This window comes from Hemitrygon akajei, chromosome 6 (genome assembly GCF_048418815.1).
Source record: "Hemitrygon akajei chromosome 6, sHemAka1.3, whole genome shotgun sequence".
NCBI lineage: Eukaryota > Metazoa > Chordata > Chondrichthyes > Myliobatiformes > Dasyatidae > Hemitrygon > Hemitrygon akajei.
Window position 1 is genome coordinate 178,595,279 of NC_133129.1, and position 26,937 is coordinate 178,622,215.

Sequence of the window (26,937 nt, forward strand, 5' to 3'; positions counted from 1 at the left end):
TGTAGACAATGCACAAACTAAATGGCGCTTTGATTTACAATACACATACTATAAATTAGTGTAGGATTAGTGAGTTTCAAATATTATTCCCATTATGTGATCCTGTCACCTCTAGATAGCAGTTCTCCAGAATTAATTTTATGCAGTATTAATAGGTAACTCATAATCTGGAATAAAGCCACTTTATTCACCCTTCCTCAATTTGGAAGTTATTTTTATTTTATTTTAGGCCCTTCTGGCCCTTCAAGCCACGCCGCCCCAGCAACCCCCGATAAATCCGGTTAACCCTAACCTAATCACGGGACAATATACAATGACCGATTAACCTATCCGATACATATTTGGACTGCGGGAAGAAACCGGAGCGCCTGAGGGAGAACCACACGTTTCACAGTGAGGACGTACAGAGATTTCTTACAGAAATTGAACCCTGAACTCCGGAACGCCCCGAGCACCATAGTGTCGCACTAACCGCTACCATAACCGCGTTATTCGTCTTTATACAATTCTGACTTCGAAAGTCAATATAAATTTATTAACGAGGTACATATATGTCACCAATAGAAATCAGCACCCATCATCAAGGACCCTCACCATCCGAGCCATTCTTTCTCCTCGCTGCTGCCATCGGGAAGGAGGTGCCACCCCACCAGGTTCAGGAACAGTTATTACCCCTCAACCATCAGGCTCCTGAACCAGTGTGGATAACTTCACTCACCCCATCACTGAAATGGTCACTGAACGCAGTTTTGGACTGAACTTCAAGGATTCTACTACTCATGTTCTCAGTATTACTAATTTATTATTATTAATTACTTTTTTATATTTTCACAGTTTGCCTTCTTTTGCACATTGGTTATTTGTCAGTCTTCGTCTGTAGTTTTCCCCTGGTTCTATTGTAGTTTTTTATTCTCCTGTGAATGCATTTCAAGGTAGTATAACAAAGTTCAAAGTAAATTTATTATTAAAGTACATATATGTCACCATATACAACCCTGGGATTCATTTTCTTGCAAACATTTAAGGGAAGACAAGGACATACAATAACATTTATGAAAAGCTATAAATAATAAAGACTGACTTTTAACCAAGGAGCAAAAGAAGACAAACTGCGCTAATAATTAAAATAAATAATTTTACTGAGAACTAAATAATACTGCAGAGTCGTTGAAAGTGAGTTCAGAGGTTGTGGAATCGGTTCAGTATTGAGGTGAGTGAAGTTATCCACGCCGGTTCAGGAGCCTGATGGTTGAAGGGTTATAACCGTTACTGAACAGTTATTGTCATTTAAAGTAAAATTGGATAGGTATATGGACAGGAAAGGAATGGAGGGTTATGGGCTGAGTGCAGGTCGGTGGGACCAGGTGAGAGTAAGCGTTCGGCACGGACTAGAAGGGCCGAGATGGCCTGTTTCCGTGCTGTAATTGTTATGTGGTTATATATGAACCTGATGGTCTGGCAGTCTTCCTTGTGAAGGGGCTCAATGGTGGGGAGGGCTTTTCCTGTGATGAATTGGGCTGTATCCAACACTTTTTGTAGGTTTTTCTGTGCTTGGGCGTTGGTGCTTCCATGCCAGGCTGTGATGCAAGCAGTCAGGATCCGTCCCGCTGCGCATCTATAGAAGTTTGTCAAAGGTCTTTACGACATGGCAAGTCTGCCGTGCTGTCTTAGCAATGGCCCTGACTTACTCAGAGTTGAAGTGAGTGAAGTTATCCAGGCCGGTTCTTGATTAATATATTCTATTTCTCCCACTGAACACTCTCATACAGCTTCTCCTTAGTCTCCGACACTGCCACCGTCATATCATATGTGTTCTTGGCAAAGCTGAGACCAAGTTTGCTGATGGAGTTCTTATTTCTACTTTTATTGCCACTTGATGTATTCTTGTGTTCTGCTTCCAAGGCCAAGTTATTTTTAACAGGATGAAAAATTGAAACAAGAACTGCGACACGGATTATCAAAGGGGTTGGAGAATGCAGTATAAAAACGAACATGGTTTATTTGGGAGGGGAATGCCGAGGGGATGCTGCACTATCAGTAACTGAGTTTCACTGTTCCCTCCAAGCTGCTTTCCCGCGCAGTATTAAAATGCTCCGACGCACGTCGCCTGTGTTGCCCGCGCAGCTGGAATTGTCTTTTATATAATATTTTATTAAAGTGTTGCGCAGTTTTCAGGCTGTGTAAAAAGTTTCTTCTCGGAGCAATGGTTGGTCCGCGCAGCTGTGAAAGCTGGCAAGTGGACATATTCAAAGAAACAGAGATCTATATATGGGGTGGTGGCAGAGACAGATACATTAGGGACTGTTCAGAGATGTTTAGATAGGTAATGAATGTTAGGAACATAGAAGGATATGGACATTGTGTAGGCATAAGAGATTAGTTTAGTTGGCTGGTTAATTGCTAATTTACCATTGTGGGACAAAGGGCCTGTTCCTGTGATAGTCTATTCCATGCTCTAAGTACTATACAGCACAGTACAGAAAGAGGTCATTTGTTCTGTCATCGCTTGTTTGTCTGTATTTTGAAATAATAAGCATCATGTTCCTTTTACTTATCCCAACAGTAATGCATTTATTTACCCCTTTTCAAACACATATTCAGATCCCCTTTATCAAAACACTTTCTATTGCACATTCAGTTGGTTTATTCCAGACTATAGCATCTCTGTCGGTTAAAAGCAACCCCATTCCCCACAACCCCCCCCCCCCTCCACAACACTTTCCCTCTGGTTCTTCCACCGTAAACATCTTGCAATAAATTGCTTGGATTTTTGCAATCTCATTGACATGGATATTTGTGCTCCAAATGTTCGTCACATACACTCACTGGCTGCTTTGTTAGCTACCTGATAAAATGGCCACTGAGTGCACGTCCGCTGCCTTTTGCCCCTGTAGCCCATCCACTTCAAAGTTTGTTGTGTTGTTCATTCAGAAATGCTCTTCTGCATACCACTGTTGTAATGCATGTTTATTTGAGTTACTGTCACCTTCCTGTCAACTTGAACCAGCCTGGCCATTCTCCCCTGACCTCTCATTAACAAGGCATTATTGCCCTCAAAACTGCCACTCACTGGATGTTTTTTTGGTTTTTTTTTTGCACTATTCTAGTGACTCTAGTCATGTGTGAAAACCCCAAGAAATCAGCAATTTTTGAGATTCTCAATCCATCCGGTATGGCAGTAACAATCATTCCATGGTCAACATCACTTAGATCTCATTTCTTCCCCGTTCTGATGTTTGGTCTGAACAATAACAGAACCTCCTGAACATGGACGCATGCTTTTATGCATTGAATTACTACAACAGGATTGGCTAATTAGATATTTGCATTAGTGAGCAGGTGCACCTAATAAAGTGGCCACAGAGTCTACATGCAGAAGGTGGCACTGTGAATAAAAGATTATTTGGCACTCATTAAAGTGCTATGATTTTCTATATATCCTGTGTAATGTTATCCTTTATAAATGCAAAACATAAAATGGCTGGGAATATATTTGTTTGAAGAATGACAATTTGCAAATTATGAAGTCTATTTTGTTGATTAAGACCAAGGAGCAATATATAGATGATTGTTTGAAGAGTTCCATTAATTAAGTTTGTGGTGTGAAATCCTGTAGTTCTATGTTCTGAAAATGTAAAGACAAACGGGAAATTTTAAGCACATATCTCACAAACATTATATATGCATATTCTCTTCTCATTTTCCACAAGTAACCATCTTCTCTATGTCTCCATGTTGAGTGCAAGCAACCAATCACAGTACCTTCAGTTAGCAGACTGCAATTAACTCCTAAACCTTGTGCAGAGTTCAAGCATGAGGGAATTCTGTTCATGGACGTTAGACAGACGCATAAAGCCTCTTTCCCCAGGTGGTGCTTTCTTTTAATGATACAAGGGAATGAGGAGAAGCCTCTCATTTGTCATAACATTGGCAAAAGTCAAGGCTACACTTATAAAATTCCCAAGAGGTCCAATAGATTGACTAGAACCATTCAAAATAAAGCTTAACATGAAGTCTCCTGTGAGGGACCTCACCAGGTATGTTATGAGAGTAATAATAATGGGATACATAATATTCCCCATGTTGTCTTTCTCTAGTGATGCTTTTATGGTCACAGAACAATATGTTTTTTTTCAAAGTTCAAAGTAAATTTATTATCGAAGTACATATATGTCACCATATCCTACCCTGAGATTCATTTTCCTTGCAGGCATTCACAGTATAACAAAGAAATACAACAGAATCAAAGAAAAACTACACACAAAGATTGATAAATAATGTGCAAAGGACAAACTGCAAATACAAAATCAATAAATAAATAAATAAATACTGAGAACATGAGCTATAGAGTCCGTAGATTGTGGAATCAGTTCAGAGTTGAGGTGAGTGAAGTTATCCATGCCGGTTCAGGAGCGTGATGGTTGAACGGTAATAACTGTTCCTGAACTTTGTGGTGTGGGACCTAATGCTTCAGTACCTCCTTCCTGACGGCAGTAGTGAGAAGAGAGCATTCACTGGGTGATGGGGGTCCTTGATTGACAGATGCTGCTTTCTTCTGTTAGTGCTCCTTGTAGATGTGCTCAATGGTGGGGAAGACTTTTCATTGGATGGACTGGGCTGCAGCCACCACTTTTTTAGGCTTTTCTATTCTTGGTCATTAGTGTTTTTGAGCCATGGATTATTTCTTGGAAATCCACACTGGCACATTCACTGTCAATGTTGTGAGGCTCAGACATTTATTGCCGCAGTCTGCTTACTTCTTGACTTTCCTCTTCTGAAAGTAGTGACTCACCCTGAAATAATCTTGAATTCTCTCTGACTTTAATCAAGTGAAGTTTTTCATTTCTGCGCCCTGAGTCTCTGCCATGAAACAACAGAGCATAGCTCATTCCAAGTTTAAATCAATATCACAAACGTATTCTAATAGCCAAAAGACAGAGATCAGGAGAATTGCTTATATCAGTCTTTCCTTTCCGTTCTTTATTAAGATACTTGGTTGGATTTTCAAAAGGCAATGCCTCAGAAAGGCTGTATCCTCATTATCCAGGACATGCCCTCTTCTCATTGCCACCATCAGGCACACACTCAACGATTCAGGAACAGTGTCTTCCCCTCTACCATCAGATTTCTGAATGGACATTGAACCCGTGTACACTACTTCACTATAGTTTGCTTCTTTTTGGTATCTTTTTTCAATACTTTTTTTTATATTCAGTGGATTCCAGTTAATTGGGTCATCAGTTAATTGCAGTAGCTGCTTTTTTGGGACAACTCATAAAGAACAAAACTGATCAAGAAAATATCTGGGCTTCCCTTCATTTATCTGGGACACTACACTACTTAATTGGGACAGGAGAGTGTTGCTGACCAGTTTCTGACTAGCGGAAGTTACGTAAAATTGTGTGTGGCTGTTAGGCACCGCACTGTGCTTAGGACAGTTTTTAAATCACATCAGTTGTGTGTGTTTGTGCTCAAAACACAGTGATTTTTGTCACTGATAGTTGCAGAGAAATAAGCAGTAAGACAATTCAGAACTGTTTTTCTCACTGTGGCTTCAAGTATTCAGGCTTTGAGATGCCAGAAACGGCTGGGAGTGAAAATGAAACGATTTCACTATTTCAACAAGTTAGGAACTATAAAGAATTTGAAGGTATTGACAATTGTCTTGAACGTTACAATGAAAATGAAGATTTGGAGGATGCAATTATCGATAGCATTGTATGAAGGCAGTCCATTATCTGCACTAGGTGTCTGCACTGATTTTGTTCATTTGCAGTCAATCAAAAGAACGCGATATCCTCTGTCGAGAACTATTAAGAACTAATACACAGTTTTATAGTACTGTGGTTGTATTAATAATGTTCTAAGTTGTTCTGTATTTCATTTAAATACATGCTTTGTTACTCAGTTACACAGTAGTTTGTCTTTTTTATACTTTTTTAACTATTTCTTTGAAATTTTGGCTAATGGGGCAATGCTTAATTGGGACAAAATGAACTGGTCTTGATGTCTCCTAATTAACTGGAATCCACTGAATATACATTTCTTAATGTAATTTATAATTTTTACATTATATTTTGCAATGTACTACTGCCACAACAAAACGTATGCCGGTGATATTAAACTTGCTTCTGATTCTGGTTCTGATAGTGTCCCAGATAAGACCAGCTAATATACTGGTCCAAAAGTTAAGCATACATGTCTCCTGACTGTTGAGGAATTGTAATTTACTCATAGACCGCCGAAGAAGCTATATGATAAATTTTCATACATTGCTTCCCATAGTGGGTGAGTCTAGGACCAGAGATCACAGCCTCAAAATAAAAGCATGTCCCTGTAGAACAGAGATGAGCAGGAATTTCTTTAGCTAGAGGGTGGTGAATCTGTGGAATTCATTGCCACAGATGACTATGGAGGCCAAGTCATTATGTATTTTCAAAGCGGAGGTTGATAACTTCTTGATTGGTAAGGATGTCAGTTGTTACGGTGAGATGGCGGGAGAATGGGGTAGAGAGAGAAAGTAACTCAGACATGATGGAATGGCAGGTAAGATTTGATGGGCAGAATGGCCTAATTCTGCTCCTATGTCTTATAATAAATGCAGAAAATGCTGCAAATATCCAACCAAAAAGAATTGAGGCTTCAGATATACTGGATTGACGCAATTAGTTCGACTAGGGTTCACAGCCTGGGCTGCTTTCATCTGGGTCACTTTCCAATTCTCTGATATTTTTCCTGTTTGTAATGATATAGACAGGAGCTTTACCAAAGTTCCATTCATTCCCCATCTTTCAGGAAAGTGGTGTTAGGTAAATTGAAGGGATTAAAGGCAGATAAATCCCCAGGGCCAGATGATCTGCATCCCAGAGTGCTTAAAGAAGTAGCCCAAGAAATAGTGGATGTATTAGTGATAATTTTTCAAAACTCCTTAGATTCTGGATTAGTTCCTGAGGATTGAAGGGTGGCTAATGTAACCCCACTTTTTAAAAAGGAGGGAGAGAGAAACCGGGGAATTATAGACCGGTTAGTCTGACATTGGTGGTGGGGAAAATGCTAGAGTCGGTTATCAAAGATGTGATAACAGCACATTTGGAAAGAGGTGAAATCATCGGACAAAGTCAGCATGGATTTGTGAAAGGAAAATCATGTCTGACGAATCTTATAGAATTTTTTGAAGATGTAACTAGTAGAGTGGATGGGGGAGAGCCAGTGGATGTGGTATATTTAGATTTTCAAAAGGCTTTTGACAAGGTCCCACACAGGAGATTAGTGTGCAAACTTAAAGCACATGGTATTGGGGGTATGGTATTGATGTGGATAGAGAATTGGTTGGCAGACAGGAAGCAAAGAGTGGGAGTAAACGGGACCTTTTCAAAATGGCAGGTAGTGACTAGTGGGGTACCGCAAGGCTCAGTGCTGGGACCCCAGTTGTTTACAATATATATTAATGATTTAGACGAGGGAATTAAATGCAGCATCTCCAAGTTTGCGGATGACACAAAGCTGGGCGGCGGTGTTAGCTGTGAGGAGGGTGCTAAGAGGATGCAGGGTGACTTAGATAGGTTAAGTGAGTGGGCAAATTCATGGCAGATGCAATTTAATGTGGATAGATGTGAGGTTATCCACTTTGGTTGCAAGAACAGGAAAACAGATTATTATCTGAACGATGGCCGATTAGGAAAAGGGGAGATGCAATGAGACCTGGGTGTCATTGTACACCAGTCATTGAAGGTGGGCATGCAGGTACAGCAGGCGGTGAAAAAGGCAAATAGTATGTTGGCATTCATAGCAAAAGGATTCGAGTACAGGAGCAGGGAGGTTCTACTGCAGTTGTACAAGGCCTTGGTGAGACCGCACCTAGAATATTGTGTGCAATTTTGGTCCCCTAATCTGAGGAAAGACATTCTTGCCATAGAGGGAGTACAGAAAAGGTTCACCAGATTGATTCCTGGGATGGCAGGACTTTCATATGAAGAAAGACTGGATCGACTAGGCTTATACTCACTGGAATTTAGAAGATTGAGGGGGGATCTTATTGAAACGTATAAAATTCTAAAGGGATTGGACAGACTAGATGCAGGAAGATTGTTTCCGATGTTGGGGAAGTCCAGAATGAGGGGTCACAGTTTAAGGATAAAGGGGAAGCCTTTTAGGACCGAGATGAGAAAAATTTCTTCACACAGAGAGTGGTGAATCTGTGGAATTCTCTGCCACAGGAAACAGTTGAGGCCGATTCATTGGCTATATTTAAGAGGAAGTTAGATATGGCCCTTGTGGCTAAAGGGATCAGGGGGTATGGAGAGAAAGCAGGTACAGGGTTCTGAGTTGGATGATCAGCCATGATCATACTGAATGGCGGTGCAGGCTCGAAGGGCCAAATGGCCTACTCCTGCACCTATTTTCTATGTTTCTATGTTTCATTTTTGTGCAATGTCCTTGACAACTGTTCCAGGCTTAATACTATGGATATCTGGAAACATTTTTAAAGCACATTTCTACTTCCAACAAACAATGCCCCTGAGATGCTGATGGTAGAAGTGGAATTACAGTTAAAAATGTTCTGTCTAAACAGTCAGAGAATAGGAATCTACTAGGAGCTTGGCCTGCCCATCATAGAGCACAATCGTTTTAAAGATTAGCTTTATTTGTCACATGTACGTTGAAACATACAGTGAAGTGAGTCATTTGTCAATAACTCATATTAAAGATGTACCCAGAGGAAATCCACACAGTCACTGGGAGAGCGTACAAACTCTTTACAGACAGTGGTGGGGATTGAACCCCAATCTTCTGATTACTGGCGGCGTAAAGCATTACACTAACCACTATGCTACAGTTACCTCACTAAGTGATAATACCACATTGGGAAGATCCAGTTGCTAGAGAGAACAATTGCATTAATGTACTACTGAACTTCCTGAATGAGCATGCAATTAATAAATATATCTAACTTTAATAAATTAACGTGCAGGATTGTACAAATAGGATGATTAAGATGATCATTCTGGTTGGTATTAGAATGGAGTTTGGTTTATTATTGCAATATAAAGCTTTTGTTTTACATGCCATCATGACAGATCGTGCCATACATAATCATATCAAGCTACTAAAAAAGAAAAGAGAGTGTTGATTAAAGTGATACAGTTACAGAGGAAAATGCAGAGACGGCAGACAATAAGGGGCAAGGACCTTGACAAAGTAGATAGGGAGATTGAGGGCTTGGTTCTTCCTTTGCTGTAAGACTTGCTAGAACATAGAACGCATTGCAGTACCTGCCCTTCAGCCCTTGATTTTGTGCTGACCTTTTAACCCACTCTACAATCAATATAACCATTCCCTCCCACATAGTCCTTCATTTTTCCTTCATCCATGTGCCTGTCTAAGAGCCTCTTAAATGTCCCTAATGCATCTGCCTGTTCCCACCACCCCCAGGAGCATGTTCCATGCACCCACCAACCTCTGTGTAAATAACTTTAGTCTGGCCTCTCTCCTATACTTTTCTCCAATCACTTTAAAATTATATCCCCTTGTTTTAGCCATTTCTGCTCTGGGGAAAAGTTTCTGACTGTCCGCTTGGTCTATGCCTTTTATCATCTTTTACCCCACTTCTATTGTCTCCTCTCATCCTCCTTTGCTCCAGGAAGAAAAGTCGTAGCTTGTTCAACCTTTCCTAGTAAGACATGCTCTCTAATCCAGGCAGCATCCTGGTAAATCTCCTCTCTACCCTCTCTAAAGCTTCCACAACCTTTCTGTAATGAGGCAACCAAAACTGAACACAATATTCCATGTGTGGTCTGACCAGAGTTTCGCAGAGCTGCAACATGACCTCACAGCTCTCGAACTCAATCCCCCACTAATGAAGGCCATACACCTTCTTAACAACCCAATCAATTTGTGTGTTAGCTTTGAGGATCTATGGACTTGGACTCCAAGATAACCTCTGATCTTCCTCACTGCTAAGAGTCCTGCCATTAACCCCATATTATTCTATGGTTGATTAATAAGGACTGTAACTTTTTGTTAGCTTAGTCATATCTTTGGGTTTTTTTCTCTCTAGTTGTACCTTTGTATTGCAACAGAGAGGATGACAAAGGTACTCTTTTAGTTGTGAAGTACCTTGATACGTTCTGAAGTCATGAAAGGCTCTATATAAATGCACATTTGTTAATTCATCTGATCCAATTCCAGTCTTTCTCCCTCCCTTCTTGTCGACAAAATATTTAATCACTCTCAATTCATCATTGTAAACCATTTCTTTGGGTGATGTCAGCTCTACTCCAAAGCCAAAAGGGAAACCTCGCCAATTATTTGTGTGTTTTGTCTTCCTATTGTAGCTGTGACTTCCACTCCTCCGTCCTTCATTAACAAGCCTCTACAGGGCTGTGTATGACAGTTGGTCCCAGCAATTGTTTCTTATCTGATGAGATAGTCAGCCATTCAGCCTGATCTGCTGTTTGCCTCATTTGGGAGAGCAGTTTCTTCACAGCTAGGGAACTTTGGTGATGTCAGCCGCAAAGGACTGACCTGAACTGAGTTCTGTGAGGAAAGGGAAATGTTGCGTCATTTAAATTATAATAGAAATGAGAAAGATAATTATCTGTACTGTGCACTAATCTTTAACTACTGCTTTGAGCACTTGCACACAGATCTTGGCTTTATTTTCTGGTCAAATTACATCTATCCTCTCCTAAGTAAAGCTAAATCCATTTTTTTTGTTTTATTTCTAAAGTTATGAATTCTGATGTTATGCGTTATTTTATTTTATGTGGGGATACTACACGGAACAGACCTTCCCGGCTCAACAAGCCACATCATCCAGCAACCCACCTATTTAACCCTAGACTAATCATGCAACAATTTACAATGACCAATTAACCTTCCAACTGCTCCTTGGACTGTGGGAGGAAACCGGAGCACCTGGAGGAAACGCATGTGGTTTAGCGGGAGAACGTGCAAACTTCTTACAGACAGTGCTGGAATTGAACTCTGAACCTGGGCTGTAATAGCGTTGAGCTAGTGATTCCGCAATTGTGGCACCCAATATTAGGACCATGACCATTGTATAACTAACAATGCACAATCAATTATAGAGTAAACTACCCGTGTTATCATCTAAGACATCATCCCAACCGAATGCATGATTTAACAGATATATTAACTATTTTTCCTGTACATTATTACCTTCATTATTACATTTTTTCTCATAAATTTCACAAAACCTTCCCTTTTTTCTTAATATGTTATACTGTGCAAAAGTCTTAGGCACATATATGTAGCTAAGGTGCCTAAGATTTTTGCACTCTGCTCTAGTAATTTTATGTATTGCACTGTACTGCTGCCGCAAGGAAACAAACCCAGATTTCATGACATATGTGAATGCTGATATGGGTCTCTATTGTGGACTGAAAATGGGAAGGGAGCAGGGGGAGGGGAATCATAGTTGGGAAAAGGGGAAGGAAGAGGAGAGGGAGCGAGAAGCACCAGAGAGACATTCTGTAATGATTAATATAACCATATATAACTATATAACAATTACAGCATGGAAACAGGCCATCTCGGCCCTTCTAGTCCGTGCTGAACGCTTACTCTTACCTAGTCCCACCGACCTGCACTCAGCCCATAACCCTCCATTCCTTTCCTGTCCATATACCTATCCATTTTTTTTAAATGACAAAATCGAACCTGCCTCTACCACTTCTACTGGAAGCTCATTCCACACAGCTACCACTCTCTGAGTAAAGAAGTTCCCCCTCGTGTTACCCCTAACCTTTTGCCCCTTAACTCTCAACTCATGTCCTCTTGTTTGAATCTTCCCTACTCTCAATGGAAAAAGCCTATCCACGTCAACTCTATCTATCTCCCTCATAATTTTAAATACCTCGATCAAGTCCCCCCCCCCAACCTTCTATGCTCCAAAGAATAAAGACCTAACTTGTTCAACCTTTCTCTGTAACTTAGGTGCTGAAACCCAGGTAACATTCTAGTAAATCTCCTCTGTAATGAACCAATTGTTTGGGATCAAATGACCTTGCCTGTTATCTCAGGACTGGGAGTATTTGTACCCACGTCACCCTCACGTCCGGGCCACTCCTTCTCTGGCACCTCTCCCATACCCATCCTGTGGCACTCCATCCTTGGCATTCCCAGCATCCTTTGCTCCTGCCAGATTTACCAACTTGTTCTCCACTCCATATTGACAAATACAGTACTGTGCAAAAGTCTTAGGCTCCTGGCTATATTCATATATGTCTCCAAGACTTTTGCACAGTACTGTATATACCTGGTTAACTTTGCATAACAACTATCACCAGTGTAAACAATTGCTTTTATCATATTGTTAATCAGAAGTAATTTTGTCCATTAACTTCAAAGTTCAAAGTAAATATGTCAGCATATGCTACCTTAAGATTCATTTTCTTGTGGGCATATAGAAGAAAATAAAGAAATACAATAGAATTTATGAAAAACTATAAACAACAAAGACTGACAAACAACAAATATGCAAAAGAATTAAAACTGTGCAAATATTAAATAAAAATAAATAAATAATATTGAGTTGTAGAGTCCTTGGAAGTTGTGGAATCAGGTCAGTATTGAGGTGAGTGAAGTTATTCACACTGGTTTAGGAGTCTGATGGTTTCTGAACCTGTGGTGTAGGACTGAAGGCTCCTTATCTCCTTCCTGATAATGATAGCAAGTAGAGAGCATGGCCTGGACGGTGGGCTCCTTGATGAGGGGACTAAGAAGATGTTCAATTTTTAAACTTAGTGATGGTTCTCCTGCAAGCCACATATTCTACTGACCAGGGAATACATCCCTCTTCTTTCATCATCATTGGGTTTAAAACCTGTAACTCTATTCCCCAGAAAGAGTGTGGTAGGGACACCAGCAAAAATTCTGCAATGATTCAGTTAGATCACTCACCAGCACTATCTTGGAGACAGCTGGCATTTAACGTCCTGCCGGTAATGTTAAACTAAATCTTTAAATTCTACATTAACCTGTGTCCCATTCCCCATTCTTGTTTGGATATATCAAACTTGGAAGCAAAGCAACGTTAGCATTAATTTTGAGAGGACAAGAACATTCATTATCAAAGTGCCTATATGTCACCATATACTACCCTGAGATTCATTTTCTTGTGGGCATTTACAGTAAATATAAAGAAACACAAGAGAATCAATGAAAAACTGCGCACAACAAGAACTAACAATCAATATGCAAAAGACAACAAATTATGCAAATACAAAAAAGAGAAAATAAATAAATACATTATATATAATTTATTTATTCCCTGGGATATATATATATATATATTGGGAACATGATTTGTAAAGCTCTTGAAATTGAGTCCATAGGTTGTGGAATCAGTATTGTGTTGGGGGGAGTGAAGTTATCCACTCTGACTCAATAGCCTATAAGTCTGAGGCCTGATCCTCCTGTACCTCCTGGCTACAACATGACCTGGATGGTGAGGGTCCTTAATGATAGATGCTGTTTTCCTGTGAAAGTGCTCTCAATACAGGAGCCCTTTAGGGCTGTGTACTGAGTCCCCTCCTTTACTCCCCGTACACCCATGACTGTATCGCTACCCACAGCTCCAATCTGCTGATTAAATTTGCCGACAACACTACATTGATTGGCCTTATCTCAAACAATAACGAGCTGGCCTACAGGAAGAAGTCATCACCCTGACACAGTGGTGTCAAGAAAACAACCTCTCCCTCAATGCTGCAAAAGCAAAGGAGCTGGTTGTGGATTACGGGAGGAATGGAGAAGGGCTAACCCCTATTGACATCAATGGGTCTGGAGTGAGAGGGTAAACAGCTTCAAGTTCCTTGGCATCCACATCACTGAGGACCTCACGTGGTCTGTACACACCAGCCGTGTGGTGAAAAAGGACGACAGTGCCTCTTTCACCTCAGACGATTGAGGAAGTTTGGTATTAACTTTCTACAGGGACACAATTGAAAGCATCCTGACCGGCTGCATCACTGTCTGGTACGGGAACTGTACCTCCCTTAATCGCAGGACTCTGCAGAGAGTGGTGCGGACAGCCCGGCGCATCTGTAGTCGTGAACTTCCCGTGATTCAGGACATTTACAAGGACAGGTGTGTGAAAAGGGCCCGTAGGCTCATTGGGGACCCAAGCCACACCATCCACAATCTATTCCAGCTGCTACCATCCAGGAAATGGTACTGCAGCATAAAAGCCAGGACCAACAGGCTCCAGGACAGCTTCTTCCACCAGGCCATCAGAGTGATGAACTCACGCTGATTTGGGTGTACTCTATATTACATTGAGTGTTCTATTTATTATAAATTACTATGACTGCACATTGCACATTTAGATGGAGACGTAATGTAAAGCTTATTACTCCTCATGTATGTGAAGGATGTAAGAAATAAAGTCAGTTCAATAGCTGTGCTCAATATGGAGAGGGCTTTACCTGTGATAATGGGCTACATCCACTACTTTTTTAGGCTTTTCTATTCAAGGGCATTGGTTTATCCATACCAAGCTATAATGCAACCAGTAATTATCTGTCCACTGCACATCTACAGAAGTTTGTCAAAGTTTTGGGTGACATGCTGAATCTTTGCACTGGTCAGATTGTGTTTGGAGCATCGTCAGCAGTTTTGGGCTCCTTATCTAAGAAAGCTTTGAAGAGGGTCCAGAGAAGGTTCATGAGAATGATTCTGGGAATGCAAGTGTTAATGTATGATGTACATGTCTTGGCTTTGGGTCTGTACTCGCTGGAGTTTATAAGAATGCAGAGGGAATCTTAATGAAACCTATCAAATATTGGAAAGCCTGGATAGAGTGGATGTAGAGAGGATGTTTACAGTAGTGGAGGGGGTCTGCAACAAAACAGCACAGCCTCAGAATTCAAGGCCATCCCTTTAGAACAGAGATGAGTGGGAATTTCTTTAGCCAAAGGGTGGTGATGCTGTGGAATTCATTGCTACGCATCTGTGAAGGTCAAGCCATTGGGTGTATATAAAGCAGAGGTTGGCAGGGTCTTGATTAGTAAGGACATCAAAGGTTATGGAGAGAAGGCAGGAAAATGGGGTTGAGAGGGTTAATAAATTATCCTTGATGGAACGGTAGCGCAGTCTTAATGGGCCGAATGGTCTAGTTCTGTTTCACAGCTTTTGGTCGTATGGTCTGTAACTTTATTTAACTTGACTCACAATGCATGTATCTTTTATGGGCACTTTCTACATTTTTAAGCTTATTTTGGAGCACAAATGGTGTAACCGGACAGCATTTCTATTCCTTAGGAACTTTATCCACTATTTTCTTTCCTTGTACCTCATTGCTATTCTGTTTTGTTTCCGTTTCCTTCCCCCTTTTATCTTTGCTTTTACTGCTTGAGGTTTCCTCTCAATGACTCACATGTTCCATATTTAGCAGCGTCCCACCGTTGGTCCTAGGCCCAGAGTCAGACCATGTTGACCATTGCTCCCCGCACCTTCCTCGACTTCCTCTTTCAAAATCTCCATTGTTTTCCTTTGGATGGCGGAATGGGTCAGTGATTTTTCGTTACAATGCAGTGTGGAGTATTGACCAGCAACACGCCAGCAAGCTATATGGAACAACCCTCTTTCCTCACCGCAGTGGGGAATCTCTTGACGTAGGTGATGGTGAAATGCGAAATTGCCACGGTACGCCTTATGTAATAAAGTCATATGATTTTGGAATACAAAACCAGAGATGGTTTTGTTCAACCGTAAACAAACACAGAGTGGTCGCAGATGCAGAACTTGTGATATACACCGGCTGTTCATATGACCATCCACCAACTGCTCCCATGGCTTCATATGACCCTGAATGGGAGCCAGGAACTTTTTCCCAGGGAAGAAATTGCTTAACAAGGGAGTATAATCTTAATAATAAATGTGAGGTTATCCACTTTGGTGGCAAGAACAGGAAGGCAGTTTACTATCTAAATGGAGTCAAGTTAGGAAAAGGGGAAGTACCACAAGATCTAGGTGTTCTTGTACATCAGTCAGTGAAAGCAAGCATGCAGGTACAGCAGGCAGTGAAGAAAGCTAATGGCATGCTGGCTTTTATAACAAGAGGAACTGAGTATAGGAGTAAAGAGGTCCTTCTGCAGCTGTACAGGGTCCTGGTGAGACCCCACCTGGAGTATTGTGTGCAGTTTTGGTCTCCAAATTTGAGGAAGGACATTCTTGCTATTGAGGGAGTGCAGCGTAGGTTCACAAGGTTAATTCCCGGAATGGCGGGACTGTCATATGTTGAAAGATTGGAGCGACTGGGCTTGTATACACTGGAATTTAGAAGGATGAGAGGGGATCTGATTGAAACATATAAGATTATTAAGGGATTGGACACACTGGAGGCAGGAAGCATGTTCCCGCTGATGGGTGAGTCCAGAACTAGAGGCCACAGTTTAAGAATAAGGGGTAGGCCATTTAGAACAGAGATGCAGAAAAACTTTTTCACCCAGAAAGTGGTGGATATGTGGAATGCTCTGCCCCAGAAGGCAGTGGAGGCCAAGTCTCTGGATGCATTCAAGAGAGAGTTAGATAGAGCTCTTATAGATAGCAGGGTCAAGGGATATGGGGAGAGGGCAGGAATGGGGTACTGATTGTGTATGATCAGCCATGATCACAGTGAATGGCGGTGCTAGCTAGAAGGGCCGAATGGCCTACTCCTGCACCTGCTGTCTATTGTCTATTAAGGTGATGGGAGGAAAGTATAGTGGGGGGATACATCAGAGGTAGTTTCTTTACACAGGGATGTAGAGACAGAATCAGTACATCAGGGGCATTTAAAAACACCTGGATAGGCACAGGGATAAAAGAAAAATAGACAGCTATGTAGGAGGGAAGTGTTAGATTGATTGTGATGTAGGTTGAAATATTGTGGGCCAAAGGGCCTGTCCTATGTTCTTACAACAATAGAGTGACTGCTTGAAGTCATTGAGGGCTCAGACAAAGTCAGCAATAGGAAAATGTTTCCTTTGAATCAGGAACCCAGGAATCCAGATTTCTGCTGAAGGAAGGCGAGCCAATTGTGATAAGAGGAAAGTGTTTGGCACTCAGCGAGGAACTGTGATCAGAAATTCAGTGAGAGGGCTGTGGAAATGGATTCAGTCAGAGCTTTTAAAGGGGAATTGGTGAAATATACTCAGTGGTCGCTTTAATAGACACCTCCCGTGCCTAATAAAGTGTTCACTGAGGGTATCACGAGTGAATCTGCAGATGCTGGAAATGAATAAAAACACAAAATGTCGGCAGAATTCAGCAGGCCGGACAGCATCTATGGGAGGAGGTAGTGACGACGTTTCGGGCCGAAACCCTTCATCAGGACTGAGGGTATGTTTGTGGTCTTCTGCTGCTATAGCCCATTCACTTCAAAGTTCGAGGTGTTTCAAAGATGACCTTCTGCACACTATTAATAATAATAATAATTAGTACTTTATTGATCCAGAGTGGGAAATTATTTCATTACGTTTAAAAACACACTTAGCAGTGTGCAGACTTAATTAATAATGACGTACAGAATAATAATGTACACAATGATAAACTACTGTGTTGTAATGCGTGGTTACTTGAGTTACTATCGCCTTCCTGTCAGCTTGAAGCAGTCTGGCTGTTCTCTGCTGACGTCTCTCATTTTCACCCACAGAACTGCCGCTCACTGGATGTTTTCCATTCTCACACCATTCTCTGTAAACTCCAGAGACTGCTGTGTGTGAAAATCCCAGGTGATCAGCAGTGTCTGAGATACTCAAACCACCCTGTCTGGCACCAACAATCATTCCATGATCAAAGTCACTTATATCACATTTCTTCCCCATTCTGATGTTTGGTCTGAACAACAACTGAACTTCTTGACCATGTCTGCATGCTTTTATGCATTGAGTTGCTGCCACCTGATTGGCTGATTACTTACTTTCATTAAAAAGAAGTTGTACAAGTGTACCTAATAAAATGGCCACTTGAGTGCATGTACAGATTCAAGATTCAAAGTGCATTTATTATCAATGAATGTATAAACATACAACCTTGAGAGTTGTTTGCTTAACAGGCAGTTGCAAAGCAGGGAACCTGAAAGAACCCAATTAAATAAAAAAGATCAATCCCGGTGCTCACAGAGGAAGAGGAAAAAACACAAACCATGCAAACAACAGAAGCAAGTAACAGAAACAGCATTTTGAACCAAATTATGTCCTTAGATCCGAATCTCCGGAGTAGGCCCAAAGCCTCAGTATTGTGTTAGTCATATTAGCGGGGCTAGTCGCTGCAAAATTGGCAGAAACCAAGCCCAGCAGCTGGAGGCAGTCTCATAGCCTTAGCATCGTGGAGAGAGGAGCCCCCAGACTATCAGGGCCAGCGTTTACATTGCTCGAACAGTGGATCGTACTTTGCACTAGGAACTGGTCCCAGCCACTACGAATCACTCCCGGCCTAGATTCTGCTCTCCAAGTCGGCTCAGCGCTTACAGGACGAAGGAATTGCAGGATGGTGGGGGATCGGCAGTGAGAGGACTGATAACAATGAGAACTCTTGCTGACTCAACGGGCCAATGGCCTTCTATGTGTCTATGTGACTCCTTTCCACATCTTTCAGAAACAATCCACGGCCTTCTGGGAACAACCTGCTGTGAAATGCAATGGCAATTATTTTATAGGCAAGAATTTAATCTTTAAATTAATTCTGTGTGGAGTGTAAACGTAAAGAGGCATGCACTGCCTAATTCTGCTTACACTCCACACCTCCGACCTACACGGACAGAGTCACTGTCCTATTGTGTTTCCAGAAGACCTGTTGCTGCCTTGAAGAGTTCCTCTTTTCAAGAGTCACTTCGTCACTTTATCACCTCCTGTCTGAGTCACCTTATGTTCAGATACTCCTGCCCCTCGTGCTACTCTATGTATATGCAGTCAGTCTTTATATTTAAACTAATCTGATGTAAATACAGCCATAGCCAAATAGTTACCTAAACATTGTATTAATAAGTAAAAGAGATATCCTAATAGCACAATGTTTAAGTAGCTATGTTTATTGCATTCTTTATACTGAATGTGTTTTAATTGTGCATCAGATCCAGAGTAATAATAATCACTTTGTCCTACTTTACTGAAGAATGACAATAAACTATCTTGAATCTTGAATCTTAAGTTTAGCACATAGGTTGAATAGTTGTTTTATCTAAGTGAGGTGTTGATTTCTGTGTAATAATGAAGACCACTGCATAGGTGGAGGAGTCCTGTTTTGGGGATAGATCTGACACAATGTGTAGCAACTGATAAGGAGTCTCAATGATTTTTAGTTCTCCCATCTCTAATAGGAACAATGTAAGTCAGGTTTCTGATTCGTTGTCCCCCACTTTACACTGCTGCACTTTCACGTTCCAGCCCACGGGATCTGCGATCCTCTCCACCACAACAAGGTGATGATTCTTCTCTGAGGCTCATCACCTTGTCGTGGTGGAGAGGCTTATGAGTTTCTGAGATCCCAAAAGCAATGCTGTCTGGAATTTAGTTCCCAGTAGGGTCACCCATGGTGGTAAGGTCAAGTGGGAAGTTCCTGGCAAAGAGTGAACCAACCAAAATTTCAACAGTGGATCTGGTGGAAGGTGATGACACATTACATTAGCAGTGAAGACAGAGGAAGGCTGCAGCAGTGAAGAGTTCCCAGTCATCTTGCTCTCCATGCCACCGGACCCTGACCCCGATCTGCCAATGACCATGTGGTGGCTGCCCGTGTAATGGCTCCTCATGTTAAACAAAGTCACGCAAGATGGCACCATTAACCAACTTGACTAACGGTGATGTCCTGCAGACAGTTCACAAAACTACTTCTTTTAAATGTACTTGTGATTGGAGCCTGTAATTTACATTTTGATATTGTGTTTCTGGCCAGCTGAGCAATCCGGTGCTTTTGCTCTCTTCGAGGCAAGTCAACATGGTTGAGAGTGAGGTTGAGAATGGAGTGTGACTAATGGCAGAACGCAAACCCATGATTGGCTCCAATTCTCGAGCAGAAGGCAAGCAGGTGTTTTGTGCGATATTGATCCGGGCAGACTGGCTCTGTGGCCTGCAGTCAACAAATGACACAGCGTTAGATTGAACTGACCTGAACTAAACTGAACATCCCTAGACTGTTTCAAGGACTCTGTGGTTTGATGTTTAATATTCCATGTGCTATTCACTCGCTTTTTGCCATTTGCATGATTTGTTCTTTTTTTCACATGTTGGGTGTTTGATGTTTTCTTTGAATGTGTTCAATGGTGTTTCTTTGTTTCATGGCTGTCTGGGGAAAGATGAATCTCAGAGTTATATACTGCACGCGTACTTTGATAATAAATGGACTTTGACTCTTTGAATGTTGAGTTCTCTGTTAAGGGAATAACCCCTTAGGAGAACATTATATTCAATGTGAGTGATCGTTATACTTTTACAGTGTGTAGCCACCATCTATTACCAACTTCTTGGTACTTATAGGGTTAATTTTTAAAATCTTTCTCTTATTGGCAGATTAGTTGGACGCATTCCTGGTTCCGATAAAGGAAAGATTTGGATTCCGATTCATTTGTTTATTAATCGCATGTCCATTGAATTATTTTTAAGATTTACAGATTAACTTTACTTGTCACATTCATACCAAAACATAATTGAGACACATTGTTTTGCGTCAATGACCAACACAGTCTGATGTTTGTGCTGGGCGTAGCTCGCAAGTGTTGCCTTGCTTCTGGTGCTGACATAGCATGCTCACAGCTTACCAACGTGAACGTGGTAAACAGCTTTGGAACGTGGGAGGAAACCAGAGCTCCTGGGCAAACCCACGCAGTCTAGAGGAGAATGGCGATGTTTAGATATACATGTGATTAATAAATTAATCTGAAGTGTGGAGCCAATGTCTCCCACTCAACCAAAATCCTTAAGATCACACACATTTCATGAGCTAGAGGGTGGTGAATCTATGGAATTCATTGCCATAAACAGCCGTGGAGGCCAAGTCATTAGGTAAGTTTAAACCAGAGGTTAATAGGTTCTTGATTAGTGATGGCGTCAAAGGTTACAGGGAGAAGGCAGGTGAATGGGTTGAGAGTTAATGGGGTTGAGAATGGGGTTGGGGTTGATAAATCAGCTGTGATGGAATGGTGGAACAAACTTGATGAGCCAAATGGCCTAATTCTACTCCAAAGTCCTATGATCTTATTTCATTAATTAGTTGTGGGATCTTGTAGGGTGAAAATCAGTTATTGCTTTCACCAAATGCATGGACCACGTATTTTAAATGTACTTGGATGCTAAACGTTTGGAAAACAGCAGAATTCCATTTAAGACCATCATCAATTACTCACTGTATGTCTCTGTGTTTGTTTCAGGTTATAGTGCTGTGACTTTCGACACGACTCCAGGTTACGGTCACACTCCCAACCACCACACTCCTCAGTTCTCGAATCACGCCTTCAAGCACGAGGACCCCATCACCCAGCAGAACAGTATAGGTAAAACTTCTGTACTCCACACATCAAGGTTAAATAATCTTTGTTAAATGTCAAACCTCTTCTATCAATCCTAACAGTTGAATGAATATCAGCTTTGTGCAAAACTAGCTAGAAACCCTTTTACAATGTCCTGGTCTACTCTGGACTGTGAGATAGTTCTTCATGATTTAAATGTCCCTTAACACTATTTTTGTAGAGTCTAGAATATGTTTGTATCTCTGTAATTCATGAAAGTTAATAGATTGATTAAATCAGAATCAGAGTCAGACTCAGGTTTATTATCAATGTGGTGAAATTTGTTGTCTTATGGCAGCAGCACAGTGCAATACATTAAAAAAAACTATTGAATAAGAAATACAGATAAAAAGAGCAAAAATAGTGAGGTAGTGTTCATGGGTTCACGATCCGTTCAGAAATCTGATGGCGGAGGGGAAGAAGCTGTTCCTAAAGTGTTGAGTGTGTGTCTTCAGTCTCCTGTACTTCCTTCCTGATGGTAGCAATGAGAAGAGGACATGTCCTGGGTGCTGAAGCCTGAATGATGGATGCTGTCTTTTTGAGGCACCGCCCTTTCAAAATGTCCTTCATGGTGAGGAAGCTGGTGGATAATGCAGCTGGCTGAGGTTACAACCCTCTGCAGCTTTCTCCGATCCTGTGCAGTTGCCCCTCCATAGCGGACAGTGATGCAACCAGTCGTACTGTTCTCCACAGAAAATCTGCAGGAATTTGCTACAGCTTTTGGTGATCCACATTCAGTCTTTAAGAGCTGAAAGTGTCTATACTGTAAATACAGTGTTGTAAGGAAACAAGTAAGCCCTGTGTTTTTATTTAATTAAATAAGTTGACATTCATTATTAAGGACCATCTTCACCCAGGACATGTCCTCCTTTCACTGCTACCATCAGGGAGGAGGTACAGGAGCCTGAAGACCCACACACACACACACAAACTCATATACTGTACCTATACAGAATGGATTCCAGTTAATTGGGGCAGTCAATTATTTGGAACAACTCTTAAAGAGCAAATACTAATCGAGAAAATAGCCGGGATTGTGTTAGTTTATTTGGGACATCTTGCCTCTTTATTGGGGCAGGAGAGTGTTGCCAAACAGTACCTAACTAGCATTTGTGAGACCACTAGACACTACACCATGCCTAGAGTGAATAGTTTTAAAATAACAGTTTTTAAATAACAATAGTTTTTTAAATAAATAGAGTGAATAGTTTTTAAATAACAGTTTAAAAACTATTTTAAAAATAGTTTTAAATAATAGTTTTTAATTAATTTAAATAAATTTAAAAACAATTTTAAAAAAAATAACTTTTAAAAATAAGTTTTTAAATATATATTTTAATAATAAGTAGCGTCTGCTTGTGTGTTCAAAAGCAGTGATTTTTGTCACTGATGGTGAAAAAAACATACCCAGTGAGCCAATTCAGAAATGTTTCTGCTCACTGGGGTTTCAAGCTGACAGGAAGATGACAGTAACTCGAATAACCACGTGTTACAACAGCGGTGTGGAGACGAGCAGCTCTGAATGAACAACACATCGAACCTTGAAGTGGATGGGCTCCAGCAGCAGAAGACCATGAATATACACTGAGTGGCCACTTTATTAGGTTATAGGTTAAATAATAAGCTTATAAGAAATATACAGTATATATATAGGAACCTGATTCTGATGCTGATCCTGGAATTTGTGATTCTCATGGACTCCAGGAGAAACTTGTAGGCCGTAGTTCAATGAATTTGTCTGAATTTCTGCTTTAGTGGAAGTGTAAGTTAAACAGGTTAAAAGCCTGGTTGGTGGAGCAAAGGGAGGGGTTTCAAGTGAATTTGCTGCCCAACATAGCCTGATATAGGATGACAGAATTTTGTATTATGTACTTAGATACTAATTACATTACTGGACATGTTATACTCAATTTAACTCAATTTTGGAATTACCACCCCTGGCTAAAGGATTTCCTCCTTATCTCTGTTCTAAAGTGATGTCCTTGTATTCTGAGGCTGTGCCCTCTGGTCCTAGAGTCTCCCAATATATGTGATGTGATGCTAAGGGTCTATAAGACACTGGTGAGGGTTCACCTTGAGTATTGTGAGCAGTTTTTGGGCTCCTCATCTAAGAAAAGATGTGCTGGTATTGGAGAGGGTCCAGAGGCGGTTCACAAAGATGATTCCGGGAATGAAAGGGTTATCATACAAGGAATGCTTGGTGGCTCAGGGTCTGTACCCGCTGGAATTTAGAAGGATGAGGGGGTCCTCATTGAAACCTTTTGAATGTTGAAAGGCCTAGACAGAGTAGATGTGGAAAGGATATTTCCCATGGTGTGGGCACACCCTCAGGTTAGAGGGGTATCCATTAAAAACAGAGGTGTGGGAAAACTCCTTTAGCCAGAGGGTGGTGAATTTGTAGAATTTGGTACCACAGACAGGTGTGGAGGCTAGGTCATTGGGTATATTTAAGGCAGAGTGTGATAGGGTCTTGATTGGACACAGCATCAAAGGTTACGGGGAGAAGGCCAGAGAATAGGGTTGAGGAGGGGAAGAAAGGATCAGCCATGATGGAATGGTGGAGCAGACTTGATGGGCCAAATGGCCTAATTCTGCTGCTATGTTTTATGGTCTTATGGTCTAATAGGAAACATCCTCTCCACATCTACTCTATGCCTTTCAATAGTTGAGATTTTCCCCTTCCCCATTCTTCCAAAATCCTGCCAGTACAGGCGTAGAGCCATCACATGCTCCGCATGTGTTAACCCTTTAATTCCCAGGATCATTCTCGTGAGCCTCCTCTGGATCCTCTCCAATGCTAGCATATCCTTTCTTAGACAAGGGGTCTAAAACAGTTCATAATACTCCAAGTGTGGTCTTAGCCTGGTTTACAAAGCAAGTGTGATGCTGTTTGCCTGCCAGCACATTAAACAACCTTCACCTGAAGATGTACAATAGTAGGAGAAGTAATTTTAACTATAAACAGTGTTACTCTGGTTAGAATTTACAATTTTGGTAAGGTGTAAATCAGGTGGTCACATTAAACTCCCCACTCCATTACTCCAGCCACCACATCCCACGCAGTTTAACATTAAGTGAGGTCAATAGAAAGAAGAATAAGATAGGGAGATACAGCACTGTAAGTGGCTCCCCTGGCCAAACCAGCCCACCCCACCCAATTAAACCAAATGACCCTTTAACCTCCTAACCCATAAGTCTTTGGAATGTGGGAGGAAACCGGAGTACCTGGAGGAAACTCACATGGTCATGGGGAGAATGTATAAACTCTTTATGAACACTGACCCTCCTCCCTCCCTGTCTGTCCCCCCCTCTCTCTCTCGCCATACAGTATGGTAACAGGCTCTTTTGGCCAAATGAGACCATGCTGCCCAATTAACCTACTAACCGGAAACCGGAACCCCGGAGGAAACCCGCAGGGAGAACGTCCAAATTCCTTACTGACAGCAGTGGAAGTTGAACCCAGATTGCTGGGGCTGCAGTAGCGTTATGCTACTTGTGCCAACCAGTGGAGAGGTTTACGGCCAGTTTTACACCCAGCAGCCAATGGAGGTCTGAGCGTTCCACATGGTGCCCCGATAAGGGCAAAGCTGCTCCAGCTCGGGGTGTCAGAGTTCTGAGTTCAGTTCTGGCACTGCCTGTAAGGAGTTTGTTCTCCCCGTGACTGCATGAGCTTCCTTCAGCTGCTCCAGTTTCCTCCCACAGTCCAGAGGATTACCGGTTAGTACGTTAATTGGTCATTGTAAATTGTCCTGTGATGAGGTTCGTGGTGGTTGGGCAGTGTGACTCTATGGTTTGGAAGGGCCTGTTCCATGCTGTATCTATAAATTAAAATTACTATTGCACTCCGGTACCATTTGCGCTAAACCAGACTCTGACTTCACTGCGGCTGCCATCCGTTTATTCATTCACATGAAAAGGTTTACACTTGTCCTCCGCCAGAAAGGACTGAAACAACATTGCCTTTTATAAATACGCTGTTCTGAATCCGTGCCTAGTGCACGTTCAGCTGACAATTGTTACAGCACTCCAGCACATTATGTACATAACTTCAGATTTCTGCACTACATCATAGATATAGTCACAGAGACATTGAGTGCTGCAGCGCAGAAACAGACCCTTTGGCCAGTTTATGTCTATGTCTAGTTATGTTATGTCTAGTCTATGCCAACCTAGTGATCTAGTTCATCCCATCGACCTGCACCCGGACCATACCCTCTCCGATTCATGTACCTGACCGAATTTCTCTTAAGTGTTGAAATCAAAATCACATCCAACACTTCCTCAGACACCTTGTACCCCACTCTCACCTGAGTCCATGACTTCTTGTAGTTTCACCCAACCTCCGAGGAAAAAGCCGGCTTACATTTACCCTATCTATGCCCCTCATAATTTTGTATACATCTATCAAGTTTCCCCTCATTCTCCTATGCTCTAGGGAATAATGTCCTAACCTATACAAACTTCTCCTATAACTCGGGTCCTCAAGTGCGGCAACATCCTTGTAAATTTGCTCTGCAGACTTTCAATCTTACTGATATAACTAGGCAAATACTTCTGTATAAATTTGAATAGATTGCAGTGATATAACATGATGTAATTGTAGATTATGTGTCATGAATTTTGAAACATTCATTGGTTAAGATCTTCTACTTGCTTTTTAATAGTTTAGAAACTTAAAGAGATCTTTCTTTTTATTGCTTTATTCCTGCCATTGATTGACCTGGGACAGTGATTTCCTCAGTTATTATGATGAAAACTTCACACTGAGGCCACTATTAATAAAAGATTATCAATGTTCGAAGTAAATTTTATTATCAACATACATATATGACAGCATATACAATCCTGAGATTCATTTTCTTGAGGGCATATTCAATAAATCTATAGATTAATAACCATATCAGAATCAATGAAAGACCACCCAACTAGGGCGTTCAACCCGAGTGCAGAGAACACCAAACTGTGCAAATACAAAAAGAGGAAATAATAATAAATAAGTAAGTAAACGATAAATATTCAGAACACAAGATGAAGAGTTCTTACAAGTGAGTCCATTGGTTGTGGGAACAGTTCAGAGATGGGGCAAGTGAAGTTGAGTGCAGTTATCCCTTTTGGTTCAAGAGCCTGATGGGTGAGGGGTAATAACTATTCCTGAACTTGGTGGTTTGAGTCCTGAGGCTCCTGAACCTTCTTCCCAACAGCAGCAATGAGAAAAGAGCATGACCTGGGTGGTGGGAGTCCCTGATGATGGATGCTACTTCCTTGCAACAGCATTTCATGTAGATATGCTCAGCGGTGGGGAATGCTTTATCTGTGATGGACCGAGGCACAGATCGAGTGAGCAGCCATAGACTTTTTCCCAGGTGGAAATGGCTCATATTAGGGGACATCATTTTAAGGTGATTGGAGGAAAGTATTTTTAAGTTGAT

General features: G+C 41.4%; 1 protein-coding gene across 4 annotated transcripts in view; it reads left to right on the forward strand.

Annotated features, from left to right (window-relative positions):
* The window catches only part of LOC140729722 (Wilms tumor protein homolog), a 145,418-nt gene that overhangs the window by 9,087 nt on the left and 109,394 nt on the right, over window positions 1–26,937 (forward strand). For all 4 annotated transcript variants that reach the window (XM_073049833.1, XM_073049834.1, XM_073049835.1 and 1 more), the window contains exon 2: window positions 21,371–21,493. In XM_073049833.1, the coding sequence (XP_072905934.1) occupies window positions 21,371–21,493 (123 nt within the window). The remainder of the gene's footprint in view (window positions 1–21,370; window positions 21,494–26,937) is intronic.